This window comes from Leopardus geoffroyi, chromosome C1, assembly GCF_018350155.1.
Source record: "Leopardus geoffroyi isolate Oge1 chromosome C1, O.geoffroyi_Oge1_pat1.0, whole genome shotgun sequence".
In the NCBI taxonomy this organism is placed as follows: Eukaryota; Metazoa; Chordata; class Mammalia; order Carnivora; family Felidae; genus Leopardus; species Leopardus geoffroyi.
Genome location: NC_059328.1, coordinates 192,618,360 through 192,640,329, shown reverse-complemented (window position 1 = coordinate 192,640,329; position 21,970 = coordinate 192,618,360). Strand labels below are relative to the sequence as shown.

The following is a 21,970-nucleotide window of genomic DNA, read 5'->3' as shown; positions in this document are numbered from 1 at the left end:
TTCCGTTTCGTCATTTTGGATAGTCCCTGGAGTGGTGCAGGACTGCAGGGCACTTCCCCCGTGCTGTCTTGAATAACTCGCGTTGGTGGGCGGGGCCACAGTCAGACCTGATGTCTGCCTCCAGCCTACCGCTGGGGCACCATCAGACTGGTGTGTACCTTCTCTTCCCCTCTCCTAGGGGCAGGATTCACTGTGGGGTGGTGTGGCCCGTCTGGGCTACTTGCACACTGCCAGGCTGTGGTGCTGGGGATCTGGCATATTAGCTGGGGTGGATGGGCAAGGTGCACGGGGGGGGGGGGGGGGGGGGGAGGGGCAGGCTCAGCTTGCTTATCCTTCGGAGATCTGCTTCAGGAGGAGCCCTGTGGCACCGGGAGGGAGTCAGACCTGCCGCCGGAGGTGTGGGTCCGCAGAAGCACAGCACTGGGTGTTTGCATGGTGCAAGCAAGTTCCCTGGCAGGAACTGGTTCCCTTTGGGATTTTGGCTGGGGAATGGGTGAGGGAGATGGCACTGGCGAGCGCCTTTGTTCCCTGCCAAGCTGCGCTCTGTCATCTGGGGCTCAGCAACTCTCCCTCCCATTGTCCTCCAGCCTTCCCACTCTCCGAGCAGAGCTGTTAACTTATAACCTACCAGATGTTAAGTCCCGCTTGCTGTCAGAACACACTCCGCCTGGCCCCTCTGCTTTTGCAAGCCAGACTCGTGGGCTCTGCTATGCCAGCGGGCCACCCTTCCACTCCGGCTCCCTCCTGCCAGTCCGTGGAGCGCGCACCGCCTCTCCGCCCTTCTTACCCTCTTCTGTGGGCCTCTCTTCTGCGCTTGGCTCAGGAGACTCTGTTCTGCTAGACTTCTGGTGGTTTTCTGGGTTATTTAGGCAGGTCTAGGTGGAATCTAAGTAATCAGCAGGACGTGGTGACCCCAGCGTCCTCCTACACCGCCATCTTCCCTCCGATCTAGCCAAGGTCACCAGTATAGGAACAAAGATGCCAGCTGTGGGCAGCAAACCCTAGCCCCGGCCAGGTGTTGTGATTTACCATAAATTCTGATCTGTTGCCACCGCGCAGTAACATGACTATTTCTTGGGACAAGCGACACCAGCCACAATGCGAGAAGACCTTCCCCCAAGAAGATCACTGCAGGTCTGACCAGCTGGAGTCTCTAAATGGTGGGATTTTGAAACACAGCCAGGCCTGAGATAAAAATTTTGGAGAGAGGCACCACCTGGTAGGCAAACAGCTTGGACATAGACAGGGGGCAGATGGGGAGCTGGCGGAAGTGGGGACACAGGAGGGGTGACTGATCGCATGCCTGTGAGAGTGTGAACTTCCTGCTCTGGAGACTAGAGAGAATGGTGAAGGCGTTTTCGCTATTAGCCCACCAACAGTGATTGACCCCAGTGCGCTATACAGCGCCACCAAATGGAGAATGGAGCCATTACACCAAGCCCTGCCCAGCTGTGACCTCCAGATACCTCTAGGCTAAGCAAGTGGGTTTGAGAACTGAGAACCGTAGAGGCAGGCCCCTCCCTTAGAAGACCAGCCTAGATCCCTTCCACGAGTTCAGTCTACTGACCATAGACTCCTGCAAAGTTTCAGCTCTAGGGGAAACTGGATCTAGCTTCATTTGGGTGTTTTGTTTGTTTGTTTTTTGTTGTTGCTGCTGCTTCTATTTTGTTTTGTTTTTTTCTATTGTTTTTCTTTTCTTTTATTTCTTGGATACAGAAAGAGCAAACTTGTTTTATTTTTTATTTTTTAATTTTTAATTTTTTTTCTCTCTTCTTTTCTCTTTTTTCTATCAAGCTTCTCTTAACAAGCAGACCAAAACACACCTACGAGCTAGCTTCCCTTATTTTATGTTTTCAGGTTTTCAATTTTTATTTTATTCTATTATTATTATTATGTTTCCCCCCCAAAATGACAATATGGAGGAATTTACCTCTAAAGAAAGAAAAGGAAGAAATGACAGCCAAGGATTTAATCAATGCAGACATAAGTAAGATGCTGAACTAAAGTTTAAAACAACAGTTATAAGGATACTACCTGTGATTGAAAAAAGCATAGAAATCACCAGAGAATCCCTTTCTGCAGAGATAAAAGAACTAAAATCTAATCAGGCCAAAATTAAAAATTCTATAACTGAGATGCAAACCCACACAGAGGCCATAAAAATGAGGATGGATGAGGCAGAGGAGTGAATTTGTGGTATAGAAGTAAAATTATGGAAATAATGAAGCTGAAAAGAAGGGGAAAACACAGGTCAGTGGTCATGAAGGTAGCCTTAAGGAACTCAGCAATTTATTAAAATGTACTAACATTCAAATCACAGGTGTCCCAGAAGATGAAGCGAGAAAAAAGGGGCAGAAGATTTATGTGAGCAAGTTATAACTGAAAACTTCCCTAATCTGGGGAAAGCCACAGACATCAAAATCCAAGAAGCACAGAGAACTCCCATTAAACTCAAAAAAAGCCAGCCATCACCAAGATATATCATAGTCAAATTCACAAAATACACAGACAAGGAAAGAAAGCAGCGCGGGGGGGCGGGGGGGGGGGAGTCCCTAACCTACAAGGGAAGACAGATCAGGTCAGTTCACAGCAGATCTGTCCATAGAAACTCGGCAGACCAGAAAAGAGTGGCAAGATATATCAAACATGCTGAATCAGAAAAAATGTGCAGCCAAGAATTCTTTATCCAGCAAGGCTGTCATTCAAAATAGAAAGAGAAATAGAGAGTTCCCCAGGCAAATAAAAATGAAAGGCATTTGTGACCACTAAACCAGTCTTACAAGAAATTTTAAGGGGCACTCTTTGAGTGGAGAAAAAAAAAAGACCAAAAGCAACAAAGACTAGAAAGGACCAGAGATCATCACCAGAAACACCAACACTACAGATAACACAAAGACACTAAATTCATGTTTCAATAATCACCGTGAATGTAAATGGACTAAAGGCTCCAGTCAAAAGACATAAGATATCAGAATGGATTAAAAAATAAGATTCATCTATATGCTGCCTACGAGAGACTCATTTCAGTAAAGACACCTGCAGACTGAAAGTAAGGGGATGGAGAAGCATCTATCACACTAATGGACATCAAAAGAAAGCCAAAGTAGCAATGCTTATATCAGACAAACTAGATTTTAAAACAAACCCTGTAACAAGAGATGAAGAAGGGCATTATATCATAATTTAGAGGTCCACCAAGAAGATATAACAATTGTAAATATTTATGCCCCTAACTTAATGAACCCAAATATCTAAATCAATTAATCACAAACATAAAGAAACTCATTGATAGGGGACTTTAACGCTCCTCTTACACTAATGGATACATCATCTAAGCAGAAAATCAACAAGGAAACAATAGCTTTGAATGACACACTGGACCGGATGGACTTAACAAAGAGATTCAGAACATTTCATCAAGTAAGGCAGTCAGGGATGGCCTCACTGAAAATGCAATGTTGAGCAATGACTGTGAGAGGGTGAGGAGAGGAAGGAGGGTTCCAGGCAGAAGGACCAAAAGGGCAGACTGGTGTGTTGAGAGTAGCCAAGAGCTCTGTGTGGCTGGCAGTGAGTGAGCCAGAGGGGAAGCAGAGGGAGGCCAAAGAGGAAAGGGGGCTCTTGGCCAACAGCTGGGCCTTGTCTGCCTCTGAAGGACTTTGGCTTATTCTAAACAAGGAAGGAGACCCTTGGAGGATTTTGAGCAGAGGAGTGACATGATCTGGTTTGTGTTTTAAAAGAATTGCCCTGACTGCCTGGTTCTTTCTTAAACCCATGAACAACTGCATTTAGGAAGAGGAACCAAAACAGACCCACAATTCATGAATTGCCTGCCTCCTTGTCCCCTCCCTGTCCTGGTCCCTCCCTGCCCTGCTAGGTGTTTAGCCATGACATATATGCTGTCCTTCTAAATGGAGTGATTCCAGACAAAAGGATAATGAATAAGGTCAAATTTCAAATGCAACTAGCTAGTGAAGGTATGCTGTCAAAAGCAATCCATAACACGCATGATGAGTTTTCTAAAACACCTCTAATGCCAATGAAATTCTTAATGGAATTGTGTGTATATATAAGAGACGTAAAAGGCAGTGGTATATGGTGACCATATAGTCAAACAGTATAAAACAGCATTGATCAAGGTTAATAGTCAAGGCACAGGCTCCTCCAGTATCTTTTCCCACAGAGAGGACTCACAGTACATCTTGCTAGGGCTCTGGTGAGTGTGCTGGCCTCTTGCCCTTCCTACTCACGCAAACCTGTCCTCTTTGCAGAGTCCTTAAAAAACAGTTAAACCGATACAAAGACAAGTTGCAAGCCATATATGCCGCCCAGAAAGAAAAAAGTTGCCGATTTGAAACAAAGATTCACCAACTCACGGCCAACCAGGATAGTCTGTGGACCCAGCTACAGCAGATGGGGCAGCATCTACAGGTAGGCAGTGTGGGAGATGCCATCTGGACCGTCCAGAAATCTGACCTCAAATCCTCTGGCCAGTGGAGGGACTTCTGCCTGAAGCTTCTCACCTCACTCTGATCGACCTCTTCTCTTTCCTGCCTCCTCTCTCCATTCCCTCACTCCTCCCACTCTTATCCTCCAGACTGTGTCCTTCCCCTTCCTGAAGGCAATGCCATTGGGAGAATTGGTGGCTGGTGTGGTTATCAGTGCCATTTAGAAACTATAGATCTAGAGCAAAGTGGTCCTTTACAGCACTGATTAGCCTTTTGGTCTCTGCATCCTTTTTACATTCTTAAAAAAAAATTTGAGGATCCCAAGGAGCTTTTGTGGGTTATATCTATTGTTCTTTACCATGATCAAAAATAAAAGCGAGAGGTGGCTTAAAAGATTATTACTGAATTTAAAAATGTAGTAAACCCATTACATAGGGAACAATTTTAAATAGTAACTATATATTTAAAAAAAAAAAAAACCTTAGAATAGTGGCATTGTTTCACATTTTTAAACAAATTTCTTTAATATCTGGCTTAATAAAAGACATGCCATGGGGCGCCTGGGTGGGTCAGTTCGTTAAGCGTCTGACATCAGCTCAGGGCATGATCTCATGGTTCACGGGTTCGAGCCCTGTGTCGGGCTCTGTGCTGATAGTGCAGAGCCAGGAGCCTGCTTCAGATTCTATTCTGTGTCTCCCTCTGTCTCTCTCTCTGCCCCTCACCATCTCACACTGTTTCTCTCGTTCTCCCTCTCTCTCTCTGTCAAAAGTGAACATTAAAAAATGTAAATAAACATTAAATTTTTTTAATTAAATAAATAAGTAAGTAAATAAATAAATAAATAAAAGACATGACTTCACTGCTTCATTCAAGATGTTTTATTGAAGTATATGAAGAAATCTGTCTTATAGAGATTTGCAGTTGAAAAAGAGAAAAATGTTTGAATAAAGCCTTTTCAAATCACTAGAGATCTTTTTCGTTGGAAGTGCACCGAAACACAAGTGGTTGTTTCTTAAAGGGGAGTTGCAACCTTGAATCTGAAGCCATCGCTCTCTCACACTCTTGTTTCATTAAAATACAATGTTGTGTTGTGCTCTTCGAATGAAGCTTCTACCCATACATGATATTGGAGCACGATACACTGGTAATTTGGAAGTTCGCTGAGCTAAGCCACATTTCTTACCTCCCATTATACAATACCCACCCTTCCTCCTCCAGCCCCCCTCCCCCCTCCAAATCACATTCATTAATACCACCATTAAGCTCATCAGGAAAGTCTTTCCGGGTTGGAAAGGTATCATGCACATGGTGGTTTTCTAAAATCTGGTTTCTGCTACAAGCCTCACCTGTTGAAATTGACAATACATACTGTGAATTGCTTCCTTACTGTGACAATCTCACTTCACCTATTTTTGGAAAACGTTTGCCAGACTTCCAAGTCTGCATAACAGTCTGCAAGTCCATCCTTTCACCCAAAAGGCAACTTTTGTGTTTCAGTAACATTAGAAGTATTTTGCACACTTCCCATTTCATCCTACACAATACATGTCATACATGTATTCTAGAAAATACATGCCATCATGTACATTTTTCATCCTACAAAATACATGTCATAACTAAGAAAACTGAAAATGTTTGTTATACCACCAAGGATATTTTTATTTTATTTTTATTTATTTATTTATTTACTTTAGCTGCGAGAGCATAATTGTGAAGAACACTACTGACTAGTAGCACTCTTTGATGCTGCCTTGATTTGTACCAAGGCACCAACGGTGTTAGCCTTACTTACTTTACCCTTACTTTTGACTCTGTACCCTCGGGGCAAATGTCAACACAGTGAACAGGCAAATAATATCTAAGTATCATCGGGCAAATAATTTTGACCTCATAGACCTCTAAGAAGGTCTTAGGGATTTCCGAGAATCTGTGGACCACACTTTGGGAATTGTGCTTTATAGGGTGCACACCCCCTAGATTCTATACCCATGGCTTATTATAAGCCCCCCAACATACCTAGCTAGATGGATCATTATGAACGTGTTTTATTGTAATACATTTTAGCTACAATTCAAGGTATCCTGATGTTCTCAGAAATTGCTTATGATAGTTTTAGAACCTGAACGTTTAGGACCTAGAATTTTCCTAAGTTCTTGTGATATTTTAGAATCTGAACTGCTGTCCTTTTTGTAGCCGGTTTTAGAGGGACATTGAATTAACAGCATAAAATAAAATCAATAATAAATGATTTACAAAGGAGAAAAAAAAATCTTGCATTAAAATTTCCAATTAGGAGATTAAAACGTAATGTATTTATGAAAAGGTACGATAAAGGTTGATTTCTTCATGAAGTTTTCTTTACCCAGGCAATGTTGCAGCCACTCCACCCTTCGTCTTCTTCCTGTCAAAATACGATTTCCAAGGGTGACCACGGAAAGGATGGAAGGTTTTGGAGGGGAGGAGATTCTTCCCAGGCCACAAATGCCACTGAAGCCTGTTCAGAATGGGAACCCCTCGCTTACCCAACCATGATTGACAAAAGTCACCAAAGTCAAGCAAAGGCAGAGCGTGCTGTACCAAATTCAGAATCCCCAGAGGCCCTTTTGCCACTGAAGTCAACACAAAACAGCAAGGCACAAAGCCAAGCACCAAAGACCTCAAAGGAGATCTTTAGCTCCTTACCCGGTTCTCAGGAAGGATCGCTGCAGGACACCCCCCATATGGCTCCTGAAATGAGCAGTCATGCTCTGGCAACTGCAGACAGAAAAGAGATGCCTGACATCCAGGAGGGAAAGGATGAGCTAGAGGAAAAGGAACTGCAAGAACTGTTGTCAAAACTTACAGATGCCTTCACTCTAGAAGTGCCACCAGGTAAGATTTTCACAATCGTTGGAGACAGTTAACGGCCAAGGATTCAGGCTGCCTTTAAAAAAAAAAAAAAAATTGTAATGTTTATTTTTGAGACAGAGGGAGACAGAGCGCGAGTGGGGGAGGGGCAGAGAGAGAGGGAGACCCAGAATCCGAAAGCAGGCTCCAGGCTCTGAGCTGTCAGCACAGAACCCGACGTGGGGCTTGAGCCCACGAACCGTGAGATCATGACCTGAGCCGAAGTAGGACACTTAACCGACTGAGCCACCCAGGCACCCTCAGGCTGCCTTTTCTTTTATAACATTATCCCAACAGCTACAATTCATCTAGTGAGTAAGAGAGTTGTGAATCGTTTGGACATCAGTAGCATCTCTGAACTTGAGGTCTAGAGTTGCCCAATTTACAAGGTTTTTGTGAGCACTAAAGGTGATAGACCGTAAGAGATTTTACTATAGCGTCTGGCACAATCCTAGCATTCCGTAATAGTAAATAGCTACAAACACTTTAGAAATAAGCAGCTTTCATAGCTAAACTGGAGAAACAAAAGCAAAAAATAAAAACGATATGAAGATGTCAAAGACCAAAAGACTCTCCTAGAAGAGAAGCCAAGTTTTTATGTGAAATTTAAATTAGAAAGCATTTCCATTATAAAGTATTAAATTATAGAAGAGAAGTAAATAACAAAAAAAATAGAGAATTTTGTTATTGCTCTTATTATTATCAATAGTACTGCCACAAATATAATTGGGCAGCCTGACGTTACCATTTAAAAATGGGGGTAATAATAAAGCATAAGAGACTCTTAAAAACTGAGAACAAACTGAGGGTTGATGGGGGGTGGAGGGGAGGAGAGGGTGGGTGATGGGTATTGAGGAGGGCACCTTTTGGGATGAGCACTGGGTGTTGTATGGAAACCAATTTGACAATAAACTACATATATTGGAAAAAAATTAAATAAATAAATGGGGGTAATAATGATGTTCTTCCAGAAGACAATTGATTAAGTTTCTACAACGTAAGTAGGACGATCATTATGATCATCATCTTCTTCATAAGCTATGACTCCTTGCTAAATTCTGAAGGCTCTTTTTAAAAATCTTGAAAGAAAATAATAAAAAATAAAAATCTTTTTGAAAATGAAGTTAAAATTTAGCTTAAAATTTTAATTTTAAAATTTAAAAGGCTCTTTACTATAGTTATTTCTTCTGTTTTGGCCTGGTACCATCTTATTTATAGTGTTTTGTTGCCTTAATATTATCCTTATATCTATATCCATGTCCTTTTTGAAAGCCTAAAATCTTTTGTGTTTGAGTGACCATCTAGAGATGTGTGAGGAGGGCTTCTCAAAATATTTCCGAATCGGCGTGTGAGTTTTTTAGAGCTGCCATAACAAAGCACCTACCACAGAGTGGGTAGCTCAAACATCACAAATTAATTTTCTCACAGGCCTGAAGGCTGAAGTCTGAGATCAAGGTATCCCTCTGCGGGCATCCCTATCCAAATCTGCTCTTTTTATAAAGACACTACTCCTATTGGATTAGGATCTGCCCATATAACTTCATTTTAATTTAATTAACTCTTTAAAGAAGCTGTTTCCCAATATATTCACACTCTGAGGTCCTGGGGTTAGGACATCCACATATGAATTTGGGAAGAGACACAATCCAACCCGTAACAGTCGGTGAGCTAGAAAATCAGTACATCATAATGTCGGTCGTATACTGAAGTTGGTAGAAACAAGTCAATAAAGTAATTGGTGATTCTGAAAATCTCCACTGTGAGAAGAGTTGGAGTTATAATCCTTGCATTAGAGAACACACGATTACCAAGATGCCCAAAGCATGCTCAGACTGCCTGAGATAAAGACAGGATGAGAACTCCTTGTGCTTGATTCTGAGGCCGGCACAAGATTCCACCCACTGTGTTTCCACTTTAACTTCATTGGGGTCATGACGAGTACTCAAAGCAAAGTCAACATCCACTTGAAGGTTTCAGGAAACTTTCACGTAAAAATTTGGCTTTTATTCTAGAAAAATCTTCCAGTCTTTGATATCTTCATCTCATTTTTATTTTTTGTTTTGTTTCTCCAACTGAACTTATTAGGGCTGTTGATTCCTCATAGCCCTTGCAAATGTAGCAGGCTGTGTTGCACGTTCCAGATCACTAATAAGCTAGGTCTAGTACACACATTGGGAAGACATTATCCCAACACTTGTGCAGTTTGATACCTAAAACTAAAAGATGCATGCATATTTTAATTTCCTTTATCAAAGTCTATATATAAAAATCATACGTATATACGTATACACACATGATTATATCATTAAAAGGACAATCATGAAAGGGTAAAGCTTATTTCTACATTTAGATGATGCAATAATGTGTAGAGGTGCAGTTAGCATTGTCCAATCTTGTAGAATATACCAAAAAAAAAAGTATGTCTCAAAAAATTTAAGGAGAATCATTAGGATGTTTCTACCGGAGGTATACAAAAGTGCTTAGGATGTTAGCAAGAGAGCACGCATTTTCCCTTTTTGTTATTATGGTAGTGTATACTTCAGGATGATCCCACAAATGCTAATTGACAAGATTTAAATTTACAGTCTTATATCTTTTCGAGCAGCCCTGTTTCCTTAATGCTTTCAAGCAGAGGATCTATGTTAATCTTCATGGCTATTTGCATTTCCTAAACCTTGTCACTCCTCACTCAAATATTTCTAAGTACGTTTATATCTTTATTCAACCTGGTTTTGAATATGATCTTGTTTGCAAATTCTTCTTAGCCATTGGTGATATGGGTTATAAAAGTACACTCCGTCATTTATGCATAATCTCTGCATGCTTACCAAAGTTACACCAAAAGGGCATAACAGGGCCAGAAGTGTGATAACCACACTGATGAAGGTGTGGAAAGGCCAACAAACTAAATTAGGGTGTTGGCTACCTTTGTTTTATTTCTCTGTCACGGATGCATCAAGTAACAGCAGGAAGGTTTTGATCATCTTACTGTCCCAGTTTTTTTTTTTTTTTAATTTGAGAATTCTCTGGAAAATTAGGAAGTCCCATTGTTTGTAACAAGCTAAGGTTTACTCAGTGTCAACGTATTTACCCAGTGTTGTGATCATCCTAGTGATGTAGGCAGGCTGGGTCCGAGGACCCAGAGCGGGTCCTGAGGACCTGCCAAGAGAGTCCGTGGCTTCGCGCAGGATGGAAATCAAATGCAAGCCAGCAGGAGGTGAAAGCAGAATTTATTGAAGATATAAAGAGCGAGGTACAGATGGAGAGTCTGAGAGACTTGGAAAGGAAGAGAGGGAGTCTCACCTTTGCTTCAGGTCTGGGGGTTTTATTGGCAATTGTAGTCAGTGCACGTGTCCTCTTGGGCACACAGGAACCGGTCAGAACAAGGACAGAGTGCAGGTGTCCATCGTAAGGCACCTATTCCCTGAAGCCAGGGAGTCTTGGCATCAAGATAGATAATCTAGCACCAGTGGTCTGGAAAAGGCATATGATGGCTCTGCCCTGTCATTCCTTAGGTACCATCTATTATGCTGGAAGACCCCAAAGACATCATTATCTCTTTGTCCCTTACAAGGAGGACACACATTAAGGCATGTGTAGGGTGGGGGGTGCAGGTCCTAGCAAGAATAGAAGCGGGAAAAGAAGTGAAGGGGGAAAAGAAAAACAGCTTTCTCTTTCACAGGGTCTCTTCCATTTCCCTGCCTCACTGTCACTGACTATTCTTTTAGACTGGAGCTGCGCTAAGGAGTCAACACAGTTTGGAAATTAAGATGAACTTTACTTAAAAGATAAGACTAACACAGCAAGCCTAATGGTCAATTAGGCAGTTGTGCACATTAGCTGAATAGAGTCATTCGTTATCACGATAGGATAACAGAATTTCAAGAGACTATGAGAGTTTAATAGAAAGCATGTAGAAGAGGTTCCCCAAGCCTCCTTAAATTCCAAATGCTGGGTTGAAAATCAGTAGCAAACGATTTGCTCAAGCTTGCAGCAAAGGAATTTACCTTACAGTGCAGGAACAGGAAATTTTTCTCTGTATGGTTGTATGTCTTTCCTTTCTCAACATAAGTTATATTGTTCTTGCTTTTGCTTTTTTTTTTTTCATAGGGCACCGCTCAAACTATTCATCAGTAGCTAAACAGCAGAGGTTCTCACAGCATGGTCCCTAGACCAACGGCATCAGACTCACCTATGACCATGTTAGCAATGCAAATTCTTGGGCCCCATCCCTGATATACTCTATTAGTCAGGGAGCTCCAGAGAAACAGAACCAACAGGGTGTAATATAGAAAGAGACTTATTTTTAAGAAATTGGCTCATGTGATTATGGAGGCTGGCAAGTACCAAGATCGACTGTCAGCAAATTGGAGACCTAGAAGAACCAGCGGGTGTGGTTCTAGTGCAAAAGCTGGCAGGCTGGAGACTTAGGAAATGGTGATCTTTCAACTGGAATCCGAAGGCAGAAGAAAACTCATGTTCCAGCTGCGAGGCAGTCAGGCCGAAAGACTTCTCCTACTTAGCCTTCTCGCTTAATTCAGGCCTTCAATTGATTGAATGAGGTCCATCCACATTAGGGAAGGCAATCTGCTGCCGTTAGTGTGCAGATTCAAATGTTAATGTCATCCAGAAACACTCCTACAGCACACCCAGAACAATGTTTGACCAAATATCTGAGCACCAGTAGCCAATCAAGTTGCATAAAATTAACCATCACATGTACCAAATCAGAACTCTTAGGGGAGGACCTAGAAACCTGTTTTTACACTGTCCAGGTGATTCTGATATACACCAGAGTTTGAAAACTTCTGCTCTACAGTGGGATTTCTGGCTCCTCAGATTATCGCTCAGAGTCATGGGAATGTCCTTTAAGAACCCACGACCAAGTTGTATTAGTAATCGATCGTGGCAAATAACAGCCATCTTATTTTCCAGGTAGCCTAGAGAAAGGGCATTGTCAACAGGGACGGAGGAGCGATGGTTTCTATTTCTTCTCCATGCTAGAACTTTGGCACGATCAGCTTAGGAACCTGTAAGTGCTTTCTCTGAAGGACTCTCCTGTTTGTTGATTTCAGGCCCGCAATCTTCGGTAAACATGGAACTGTATTGTGGAGCTGAGCGGCTGTGCAAGGCCTTCTCTGCCCTTGTCGATCAAATCACTTTGCCCAACTTGAAGTGATAAGGAGTCCAGGCCCAAGGACCCCTTGGATGATGATGAAACATATTTTCAAAATCTATACTAAAAGAATTAAGCCTTTTACCTCTCCATAATCTGGTGTGAAATGTGAAGAAAATAAGTTTTATTTTTTTCATCTCCCTACTCACGTATCTCAGTCCTGCAGTTCAGACTAAAGCCCCGGGAGTGGGGGCAGAGGAAAAAAAAGGCCAAGTCAAATCTAGGTGTGTTGGGTTTCCGATAGAGGGCCATTATTCATTCGAATACCTTATTAGTGATATTCCAGTGTGTGATCTACATGAATTAATGCAACTGTCTTCTTCAAGTAGCACTTAGTGAATTGATGACTGTATTTTCTTTTTTTTTTTTTGCCCATATTAATATCTTTCTTTTTAAATTTATTTTTTATTTTTAAATTTACATCCCAGTTAGTTATATAGTGCAAGAATGATTTCAGGAGTAGATTCTAGTGATTGATTCCCTATGTATAACACCCAGTGCTCATCCCAACAAGTGTCTTCCTTAGTGCCCATTACCCATTGAGCTCATCCCCCCACCCACAATGCCTCCACCAACCCTCCGTTTGTGCTCTGTATTTAAGAGTCTCTTGTCCCCCTCCCTGTTTTTATATTATTTTTCCTCCCTTCCCTTATGTTCATCTGTTTCGTATCTTAAATTCTACATGAGTGAAGTCATATGATATTTGTCTTTCTCTGACTAATATCACTTAGCATAATACCCTCTAGTTCCATCCACATTGTTGCAAATGGCAAGATTTCATTCTTTTTGATTGCCAATTATTACTCCATTGTGTGTGTATATATATATATATATAAACACACACACACACCACACCTTCTTTATCCATTCACCTGTCAATGGACATGTGGGCTCTTTCCATACTTTGGCTATTGTTGATAGTGCTGCTATAAACATGGGGGTGCATGTGTCCCTTCGAAACAGCACACCTGTATCCCATGGATAAATGCCTAGTAGTGCAATTGCTGGGTCATGGGGTAGTTCTAGTTTTAACTTCTTGAGGAACCTCCATACTGTCTTCCAGAGTGGCTGCACCAGTTTGCATCCCCACCAGCAATGCAAATGAGATCCTCTTTCTCTGCATCCTCACCAGCATCTGTTGTTGCCTGAGTTGTTAATGTTAGCTATTCTGACACGTGTGAGGTGGTATCTCACTGTGGTTTTGATTTGTATTTCCCTGATAATTGAAAGAAATGAGCATTTTTTTCATGTGAGATGATGCTCCTGATGGAGACCAGGCTTGTCAAAGAACTAAATACACACACACACACACACACACACACACACACACACAATCAAGTATATGCAAAACTGATGAAATCTGGATAAACTTTGTGGATTGTACCAATGTTGATTTCCTGGTTGCATTATTGTACTGTAATTATGCAAGATGTTACCATTGGGGGAACTGGATGAAGAGTATACAGGATGTCTCTGTATTATTTTTTTTATAACTTTATATGAACCAAGGATGATCTCAAAATAATTTTGTTTTTAAAACGTGAACATTTCTCACTAAAATCCCGCACCCAATGCGTTTGGCTAATGTACCTATCCACCAGTATAGATGCTTAATTTAATAATGTCCAAAGTAATAGCTAACATTTTTTTTTTTTTTACTATTAGAGTACTTAGTTTCTAAGCACCTTGTAAGTACCAACTCATTTACTCCTCACAACAAAACTAGCAAATAGATATCTCATTTTATGAGGAAACTATGGCACAAAGAGGTTCAATAACTTGACAAAAGTTGCTTGGCCAGTAGTTGATGAAGTTGAGATTTGAACCCAGCTTCTGTGCCTCTACTCTACTCTGTATTTTCTCTCAATAAATATTGCTACGAGTCCAGTCTTATGGATATTGTCTTGATGTGCAACCCATGTTGCATTTAGAGAGTCATGGATTTTTATTTATATGATCTGTAATTTCTAGTACTGTCCCAGAAGAAAATGATGGCCATTTACATAGGATTAAGAGTGGGTTATCCCTATTCAACCTCATGCTAATATTTGCTCTTTAGCCTATCACAATTTTTTTATTTGGCTGTTTTTCACTCTTCTTCTCACTTTCTCCCAACTTATTCCTTACAAGTTTAATAAGCATCCCCTACAACACAGATCAGCAAACTACAGCCCACAGGCCAAACCCTGCCGACTGCCTGTTTTGTCCGAGCTATGAGCTAAGAGTACTTATTACATTTTCAAAAATGGTTGAAAGAGTCAAAAGAAGAAGAATATGCCGTGACACTTAGAAGTGATATGGATTCAGATTTCATTGTCCACAGGCAAAGTTTTATTAGAACATCACCACGCTCATTCATTCACATAGTGTCTATGGGTCCTTTTATTCTACAAAAGTGGAGTTGATGATTCATTGCAACAGACACTAGATGACCTACCGGCATATGATAGTTACTATCTGATCCTTTACAGAAAAAATTGTCAGCCCCAGTTGTAGAGCACCAAGGTGACGGGGGAGCCACGGGCAGGCTTTTCAGTAAGCAAGAGGGGCATTTCTTCAATGATTTGTAAGAGATAATAAGATAATACTAAGATAATAAGATAATAATAAGATAATAATAATGATTTGTAAGAGATGGCTTTTAAGAATGTAATAAAAGGTATTAGAGAGAGGGGCATGAAAGCAATACTGTAAGCCTATGTAGGGGCACTTGGGTAGCTCAGTCGGTTAAGCGGCCGACTTTGGCTTAGGTCGTGATCTTGCAGTTTGTGAGTTCGGGCTTTGTGCTGACAGCCAGAGCCTGGAGGCTGCTTCAAGTTCTGTGTCTCCCTCTCTCTGCCCACTCCCCCCTTATGCTCTGTCTCTCTCTTAAAATAAATAAATATTTAAAAAAAATTTTTTAAAGAAATGATAAAGAGGCAGTTTTTAATGTGTTCATTCTCTTAACAAAGAAAAGCTGAAGGTTAACAAGGAAAAGCCAGTTCCTTCCTCGGACTCACTTCCCCTGTTGTTAGGACTTGTTTAATTCTCAGTTGTGGCTGTCTTCTGATAACCCTTTGGATAAGATTTTTAGTTTAAGGAGGACCTAAACCTTCAGTGAAAACATTTCCTGAAGCTTCCTTTAGATCTGGAAAAAGCAAGTTAATTGTTAACATATCTGAAATTCAAACTGGTTGTCAAGCATTGGTTATATAGTACAATCGGAGAGATGAAGTAGTTAGATATAAAAAAATCACATTGTGTCTGGATCTCAAATAAATTTGCTCATTGAACTTCTCTGTAATGAACCTCATTTGGGTCTGGTCACTTTTCAGGAAAAAAATTTTTATGGATTCCTTTATTATAATACTGTTCATTTTACTTTTAGTTTGCTTTGCAGTGCAAAGTGTAACTAACCACCTATAGGGTTTTATTATTTAATCAAATAGAAAATAGGCTAATTGAAAGATACTTATACTTACTGTTCTTTTCTTAGAGTTTAGATTGTCAGTAATGGTAATATAAAATATTGAAATATGGGGCGACTGCGTGGCTCAGTTGGTTGAGCATCAGACTTCGGCCCAGGTCATCATCTCACCATTCCGAGTTTGAGCCCCAAGTGGGGTTCTGTGCTGACAGTCTAGAGCCTAGAGCCTGCTTCGGATTCTGTGTTTCCCTCTCTCTCTGCCCCTCCTCTGCTTGCATTCTGTCTCTCTCTCTCTCTCAAAAATAAATATTTAAAAAAATTAAAATATTGAAATAAAAAGACTCCTTGGGGCACCTGGGTGGCTCAGTCAATTAAGTGTCCAACTCTTTATTTCAGCTCAGGTCTTGATCTGAGGGTTGTGAGTTTAAGACCTTCATTGGGCTCCATGCTGGTTGTGAAACCTACTTAAAAAAAAAAGACTCTGGGGCTCCTGGGTGGCTCAGTTGGTTGAGCGACCAACTCTTGACTTTGACTTGGGTCATGATCTCACAGCGGGTTTGAGCCCCACATCCGGCTCTGCAATGATAGTGTGGAGTCTGGTTGGGATTCTGTCTCCCCCTCTCTCTCTGCCCCTTCCCTGCTTGCTCTGTCTCTCTCTTAAAATAAATAAAAATGAACTTAAAAAAAAAGACTCCAATAATGTCACTTGGGATCCAGAGCTTTTATTAATTTTGTTTCCATTAGAAGAATGCTTTATTTGCCATTGCATATGGTTTTTCTTGTTGTTTTATTCATTATTCAAAAATATTCTTTCAAACAAGATTTAGGTATTATAGACAGTCAGTAACTGGTAATAAATATAGCCCATTATGCCTGTACGTAAGCAGTGGCTACTGGCTTAGAAGTCATGCAGTGTATTCAAGTTAAATGTATGGCACTCCAGTTCACCAAGATCCAGCATCCCAGAACAACTGATCAGAGTGAATACAAACAATGTGACTCGTCCAATCCCCTGGTCATCTTTGGAAGCTATTTTAACTCTTTCAGACAGTGGGATGAGCTGGCAGTAAAGCCACCCTTTGAAGGAACATGCTAGCAGGCTAAAATAATGAAAAACCTTAAGTAGGTACGCTGAGAGAACATGGACATACCTCTGGACATTCCCACCATTTCAAGTAATTAAATGATCAAGAGTCAAGGAAACAATGTTTTTTTAGTTCCAAGATACGAGTTAGCGCTGAGGTTAGATTTACTTTCTCTTTATTTCCAGGCCACGGGTGACTTTCCCAATGAGCTTAGACCCACTTCCGTGCAAGTGCATGCTTATCACACCTTCAATCAACTCTTTCTTCTTTAGGAAAGGTGTTCTTAGCTGCTGAGAATATGAACCTGAAAGCAGAGAAAAGGAACTAGTCGTTAGAGCACCAAATTATTCTCTGGTTAATTAAATGTCAATAAATTGGTTTTAAAGTTTGTTATTTCTGTCACTCTACCAGAAGTCTGTATAAATTTATTGCAGGAGTGTGTATGTAAATCTGTGTTTATGTGTCCTTTGCAGTTTAGTTAAATAACCTAAGTAAAGTATAATAAAGACATGTCCTTGTTAACTAAAATGTATTAAGATATGTTCTGACTCAACAAGTAAAAGTGGTCATTATATAATTTTTAATACAAAAACATACAGAAAAAACTTAAATTACCCATAATATAATCTTTCAGAGATAACCATACTTTTATGCATACACACTTTATACCATAACTTAGCGAACCATTACCTTATTGTGCGACGTTCCAATTATTTCCACATTTTCTACTGTTATAAATAGCATTGCAATGAAGATTCATGTACTGCACGATTGGTTACATCTCTGAATATTTCTTTAGGGTAGAGTTCTAGATAAGTAATTTCTAAAGATGTCTCTAGGAAATTTCTTTGAGTAAGTAAAAAAAAATCAAACATTGGTGCATCTAATTATTTATATTCCTGAAGCACTGTTTTCTCTAATGCTTGGTGCTTTACAAAAACAAGCACTAACATTTACCAGCTAGTTAGACACCAACCACAAATATCATCAAATTATAAATCTGAATTTTAATGTTCTTATCATGAAGGAATGCAAAGACTCCCAATTTTTCTGGAACATACAAACTGCCAGTCTCAGGCAGGCAGGTTTTTTTTTTTTTATTTCTCTCACTGGCAAAGCATGATTTGTTGAAGCAAAGGGCCATTGGGTTTTGACACAAACAAGGATATACTTCAAAATCCCTTCATTTGCATTGAAGCCTTTACTAACCCTTGAGTTAACGTCAAATCGGTCATTTTCTATTTGGAAGTTATCAGCCTACTCTTTTCCTAAATCAATTAATAACTCTTTCCCTCCTTCTGCCTTGACAAAATCCATCATACTTTGGTGGTTAAGGCTGGTTACACCATTTTCACACCTTCTGGATATTACAGCATTCAGTTAATAACATCCTTTCTAGACAAACTAACAATGATCTTTTGAGTCTTTTCTCAAGTGAGAACACATCTAGACCTCAGAATTTTTGGAATTCTCATTTCTAGATTCCCTCTGTTCCTGTTTAGCACTGTTATAAACAACTATAGTATCTACGTCATCACCCAGCTCAACAAGCTGTCCTTGGGGTAAAGCTCTTCCAGACTCTATTGATTGTTAAATACATGCCTCTCATAAATTTCTTTTTTATAGAATCACAGAACATTAGAAAGGAGAACATAAAGAGACTTTACAGTTCATCTAATTCTTTCCACACCCCTCTTTTTCAGATGAAGAAACTGAGGGCTAAATAAGTTGACTGAGGTAGCATAGCTATTTAATATCTCTTGTTTTCATAGTTTTTGGCCCAATAGTAAAAAGAGGATATACTGGCATACAAAATAGGAGTTTTATGGTTTGGTGTTTTTTTTTAATTTTTTTTTGTTTTGTTTTAGAGAGGGAGGGGGAGAGAGGCAGAGGAAGAGAGACAGAGAGAGGAAGAATCTTAAGCAGGCTCCATACTCAGTGTGGAGCCCAACGCAGGCTTGATCCCACAATCTTGGGATTATGACCTGAGCCAAAATCAAGAGTCAGTTGCTCAACCAATTGAGCCACCCAGGTGCCCAGGAGTTTCATGTTTTTAGCAATGATTGATAGCAACAATTCTCAAGTGTATTTAAACTATTAAACTTGAAGATATCAAAATAAGAACCCTTTTGCATATTATGTAGACATATTAGTTCTTCCCTTCTGCTCTGGTGATTTGATTTCCCTGAGAACTAGAGAGACAAACATCTCTTCACCCTCACCCCCATCCCAACCTGGTAGCATATTAATCCCCCAAGGACAATAGAAAAAGTGGAGAACCCGTGCAGGTACATCCAGAGCCCCGCTGAGCCACTAGAGATTTCAGCAAGCCTCTTGAGATGAAATCTCGATGTTCCAGCAACTATTTAACTTTTAGACACGGTGTCTTCTTGACCCAAGACCCTCTTTGACTGTGATGATACAATCAAAATGGAAAGCTTTGTTTCCTGATCTGCAAACAGTTGTTTATGTCAAACATTAAAATAACTCCAATAAAGTGGAATGTTCCCTCCTGCTACATAGTCACTCTGACTAAAGTTTGCAGACCAGCTGAGTCAACAGCAACTCTGTAGCAAGATTAAAAAAGTGGCTTCCAAAGCTGAAGATAAATCTACTGCCTTTAAAAAGAAGAAGAAGAAGAAGATAGAAATGCTATGTTGAAATATGCTCCAAAAATTACATGAAGCTTCTGACTATTCTGATAGCCACATTGCAAGCAAGCAAACTGAAAGCTGCTTTAGAGAAAGACCTTGTGTGTGTGTATACTTATTCTCGTGTTCATCTGAACACAAATATTATTACATTAATTTATTCTATAGATAATTTAGTAATTCAAAGTGAGTGCAAATATAAAAGATAAATATTGGTAGTGATTTGAGTATGGCAACTAAATATGGTAAGAATGGAAGAAAGAGTCCTACAGTACAAATGAAGAAAATATACAGGGGTAGAGTATTTGACTGCAAGTGAAGAAAGTATGTAATTCTCTTGATGCTGATGTCTAAACAGCCTCTGTTTAAATAATTTTTAAATATTGGTAACCACTGAAAGACGCTTATTTTTGTATTTCTTTAGTAGCTAAGCTGATAGAACAATATTTCCTCTAAATATGGAAATTGGTTTAAGTTACAATAACACTTGCCAAAATAATAAATTTATCTGTAAATAACAGCAGAGGATTATCTGGTTTAATGGATCAGCAAATCATAAGATTTTTAGTGAGGTTAAAGCGAACTAGATATATAAAAGCTCTACAATCTCGGAAAAGTGTTGCTCTAGAAATATTACTGTTAAGTGCTATTTTAATAGAGAAATTATAGGGATTATAACAGTTCTCACAATAAAATATACAAATGTAAATTTTATTTATGCCTCAGTTTTGCACTATTGCTTAAATGATTCTAAGCACCCAAACAGGATTTGCTGCAAGGATTGCAAGCTCATTGGTTGAAACAACTCTAAAAATGGAACAAAAACAATATGAATAGGGCCAGGGTATCTATCTCTCAGCTTACTCACAGGGGCTTACTTGCTCTAATTCTAATTCCATAAAGGATACTTCTTCTAGTGCCCCCAGAGAAGACTGTTTTTTAATAAAATATTTACACCACAGAGAATCTCTAAATTTGTCAGAAGTTCCAAATTACTAAAAAGTAATCATTCAACTTGCTGAGAGTTAATTACATATTTGAGATGTGTTCAAAAAGCAACAAGGAGTGAATCTGCAAGCTAGACAATTTTTCTGCCCTTTACTTCACCAACTAAGTACATTACAAGGAGCCTCTCCATTTACATGAAAGCAGTCTTTTTTTCTATTTAAAAGAGGCAAGAGCTTGCGTGCTGTGGATATTCCCCAGACTTACATTCAAATCTTCCCAAATCCATAGCATGCAAAGACAGGTTATGACTGCTAATATTCAGGCTAATCGCTTTATGCCTTTACGTTGTATTTTGAGAATCATGCTTTTCCTTACTTGCCTTTTTGACTCTTCTTTGCTGCTGTTTACATGAAGTATGAAAATGACAATATGTTGATACAAACAGCTACCATGAAATACAAAAGGCAGTGCTATCTTCCTATCACTTATGTGCTCTTGGGTTCACCCGAGAGAAATATATGTGGCAATGGATTCCCCGAAAGCCATTTCCCTCTTCCTCACAATTCATCACATTCATACTTCATTGACCCTTTCGAAAAACACGGGATCTAGAGTTCACCACCTTGTTTTCTCCCTGTGTGCTGTGGACGCACTGCTGAAATCTCCTCTTCCTTCCCAGCCAATTGCCTCCTTCCTAAGCCATGGTTCCTGGAGAGGACACAGTCCACATAGATGTCCCAGAAGAGTTGGGCCAGATCCCAAAACAGTGCCCCGTGCTTCAAGTTCTCAGATGACTTTAGGTAGATCATAAAATCCCAGAAACCTGAAACAGTGTTAGAAATTCGAGGCTTCCGCATTTCTAGGAGGAGCACTGAAGAAGATTCCCAGCACTGAGGATCAGCTTGATTAAGGGCCAGCAGGTCTGTCTGGCTATGGCAGAAGAAAGGAGACACACAGCACATTCCCACAATGAGCAGGGAGCAGGTAAGGGTCAAGGGGCGGTAGATCCCTCTTCTGTTCCCAGGATTGGCCATGGTGTTGAAACTGCACAGAATGGAAATATCTTATGAATCCTCACTTGATCTCCACTCAGTAATGAAAATAATTATGCCTTTAAAAACCTTGGTGTCAGCAAACAAAATGCACCATTGTCCCTAGGAAAAGTCTTATCATACCTCCCAGATCATAAGCCCCGTTCTACCTAAAATGACTCATTGTCAAGCCGGGTACTGTAAAACCAAGATACTTAGATTAAAAAGTATTCCTAAGACATGTTCCTTTGTGAGATGAATAAGTGAACTTGTTTTTCCCAAGTACAGAGGAACATAGTTGAAAAGAATATTATGTGAAAATTTAAAATCTTGCTGCATGGC

The 21,970-nt window shown here is 40.1% G+C and overlaps 2 protein-coding genes across 2 annotated transcripts in view; one reads left to right on the top strand and one right to left on the bottom strand.

Annotated features, from left to right (window-relative positions):
* DYTN (dystrotelin) overlaps positions 1 to 12,510 on the top strand; it is a 52,437-nt gene extending 39,927 nt beyond the window's left edge. Inside the window, exons 10-12 of the mRNA XM_045475135.1 lie at positions 4,269 to 4,428; positions 6,812 to 7,316; positions 12,407 to 12,510. Of these exons, the coding sequence (XP_045331091.1) occupies positions 4,269 to 4,428; positions 6,812 to 7,316; positions 12,407 to 12,510 (769 nt within the window). The remainder of the gene's footprint in view (positions 1 to 4,268; positions 4,429 to 6,811; positions 7,317 to 12,406) is intronic.
* A 4,109-nt stretch (positions 12,511 to 16,619) lies between these two features.
* FAM237A (family with sequence similarity 237 member A) lies at positions 16,620 to 21,635 on the bottom strand. The gene is made up of 2 exons (XM_045480947.1): positions 21,220 to 21,635; positions 16,620 to 17,302 (listed from the first exon to the last, which is right to left on the bottom strand). The coding sequence occupies exons 1-2, from the start codon at positions 21,629 to 21,631 to the stop codon at positions 17,163 to 17,165; spliced, it is 552 nt and encodes a 183-aa protein (XP_045336903.1). The 5' UTR covers positions 21,632 to 21,635; the 3' UTR covers positions 16,620 to 17,162.
* Positions 21,636 to 21,970: the final 335 nt, after the last annotated feature.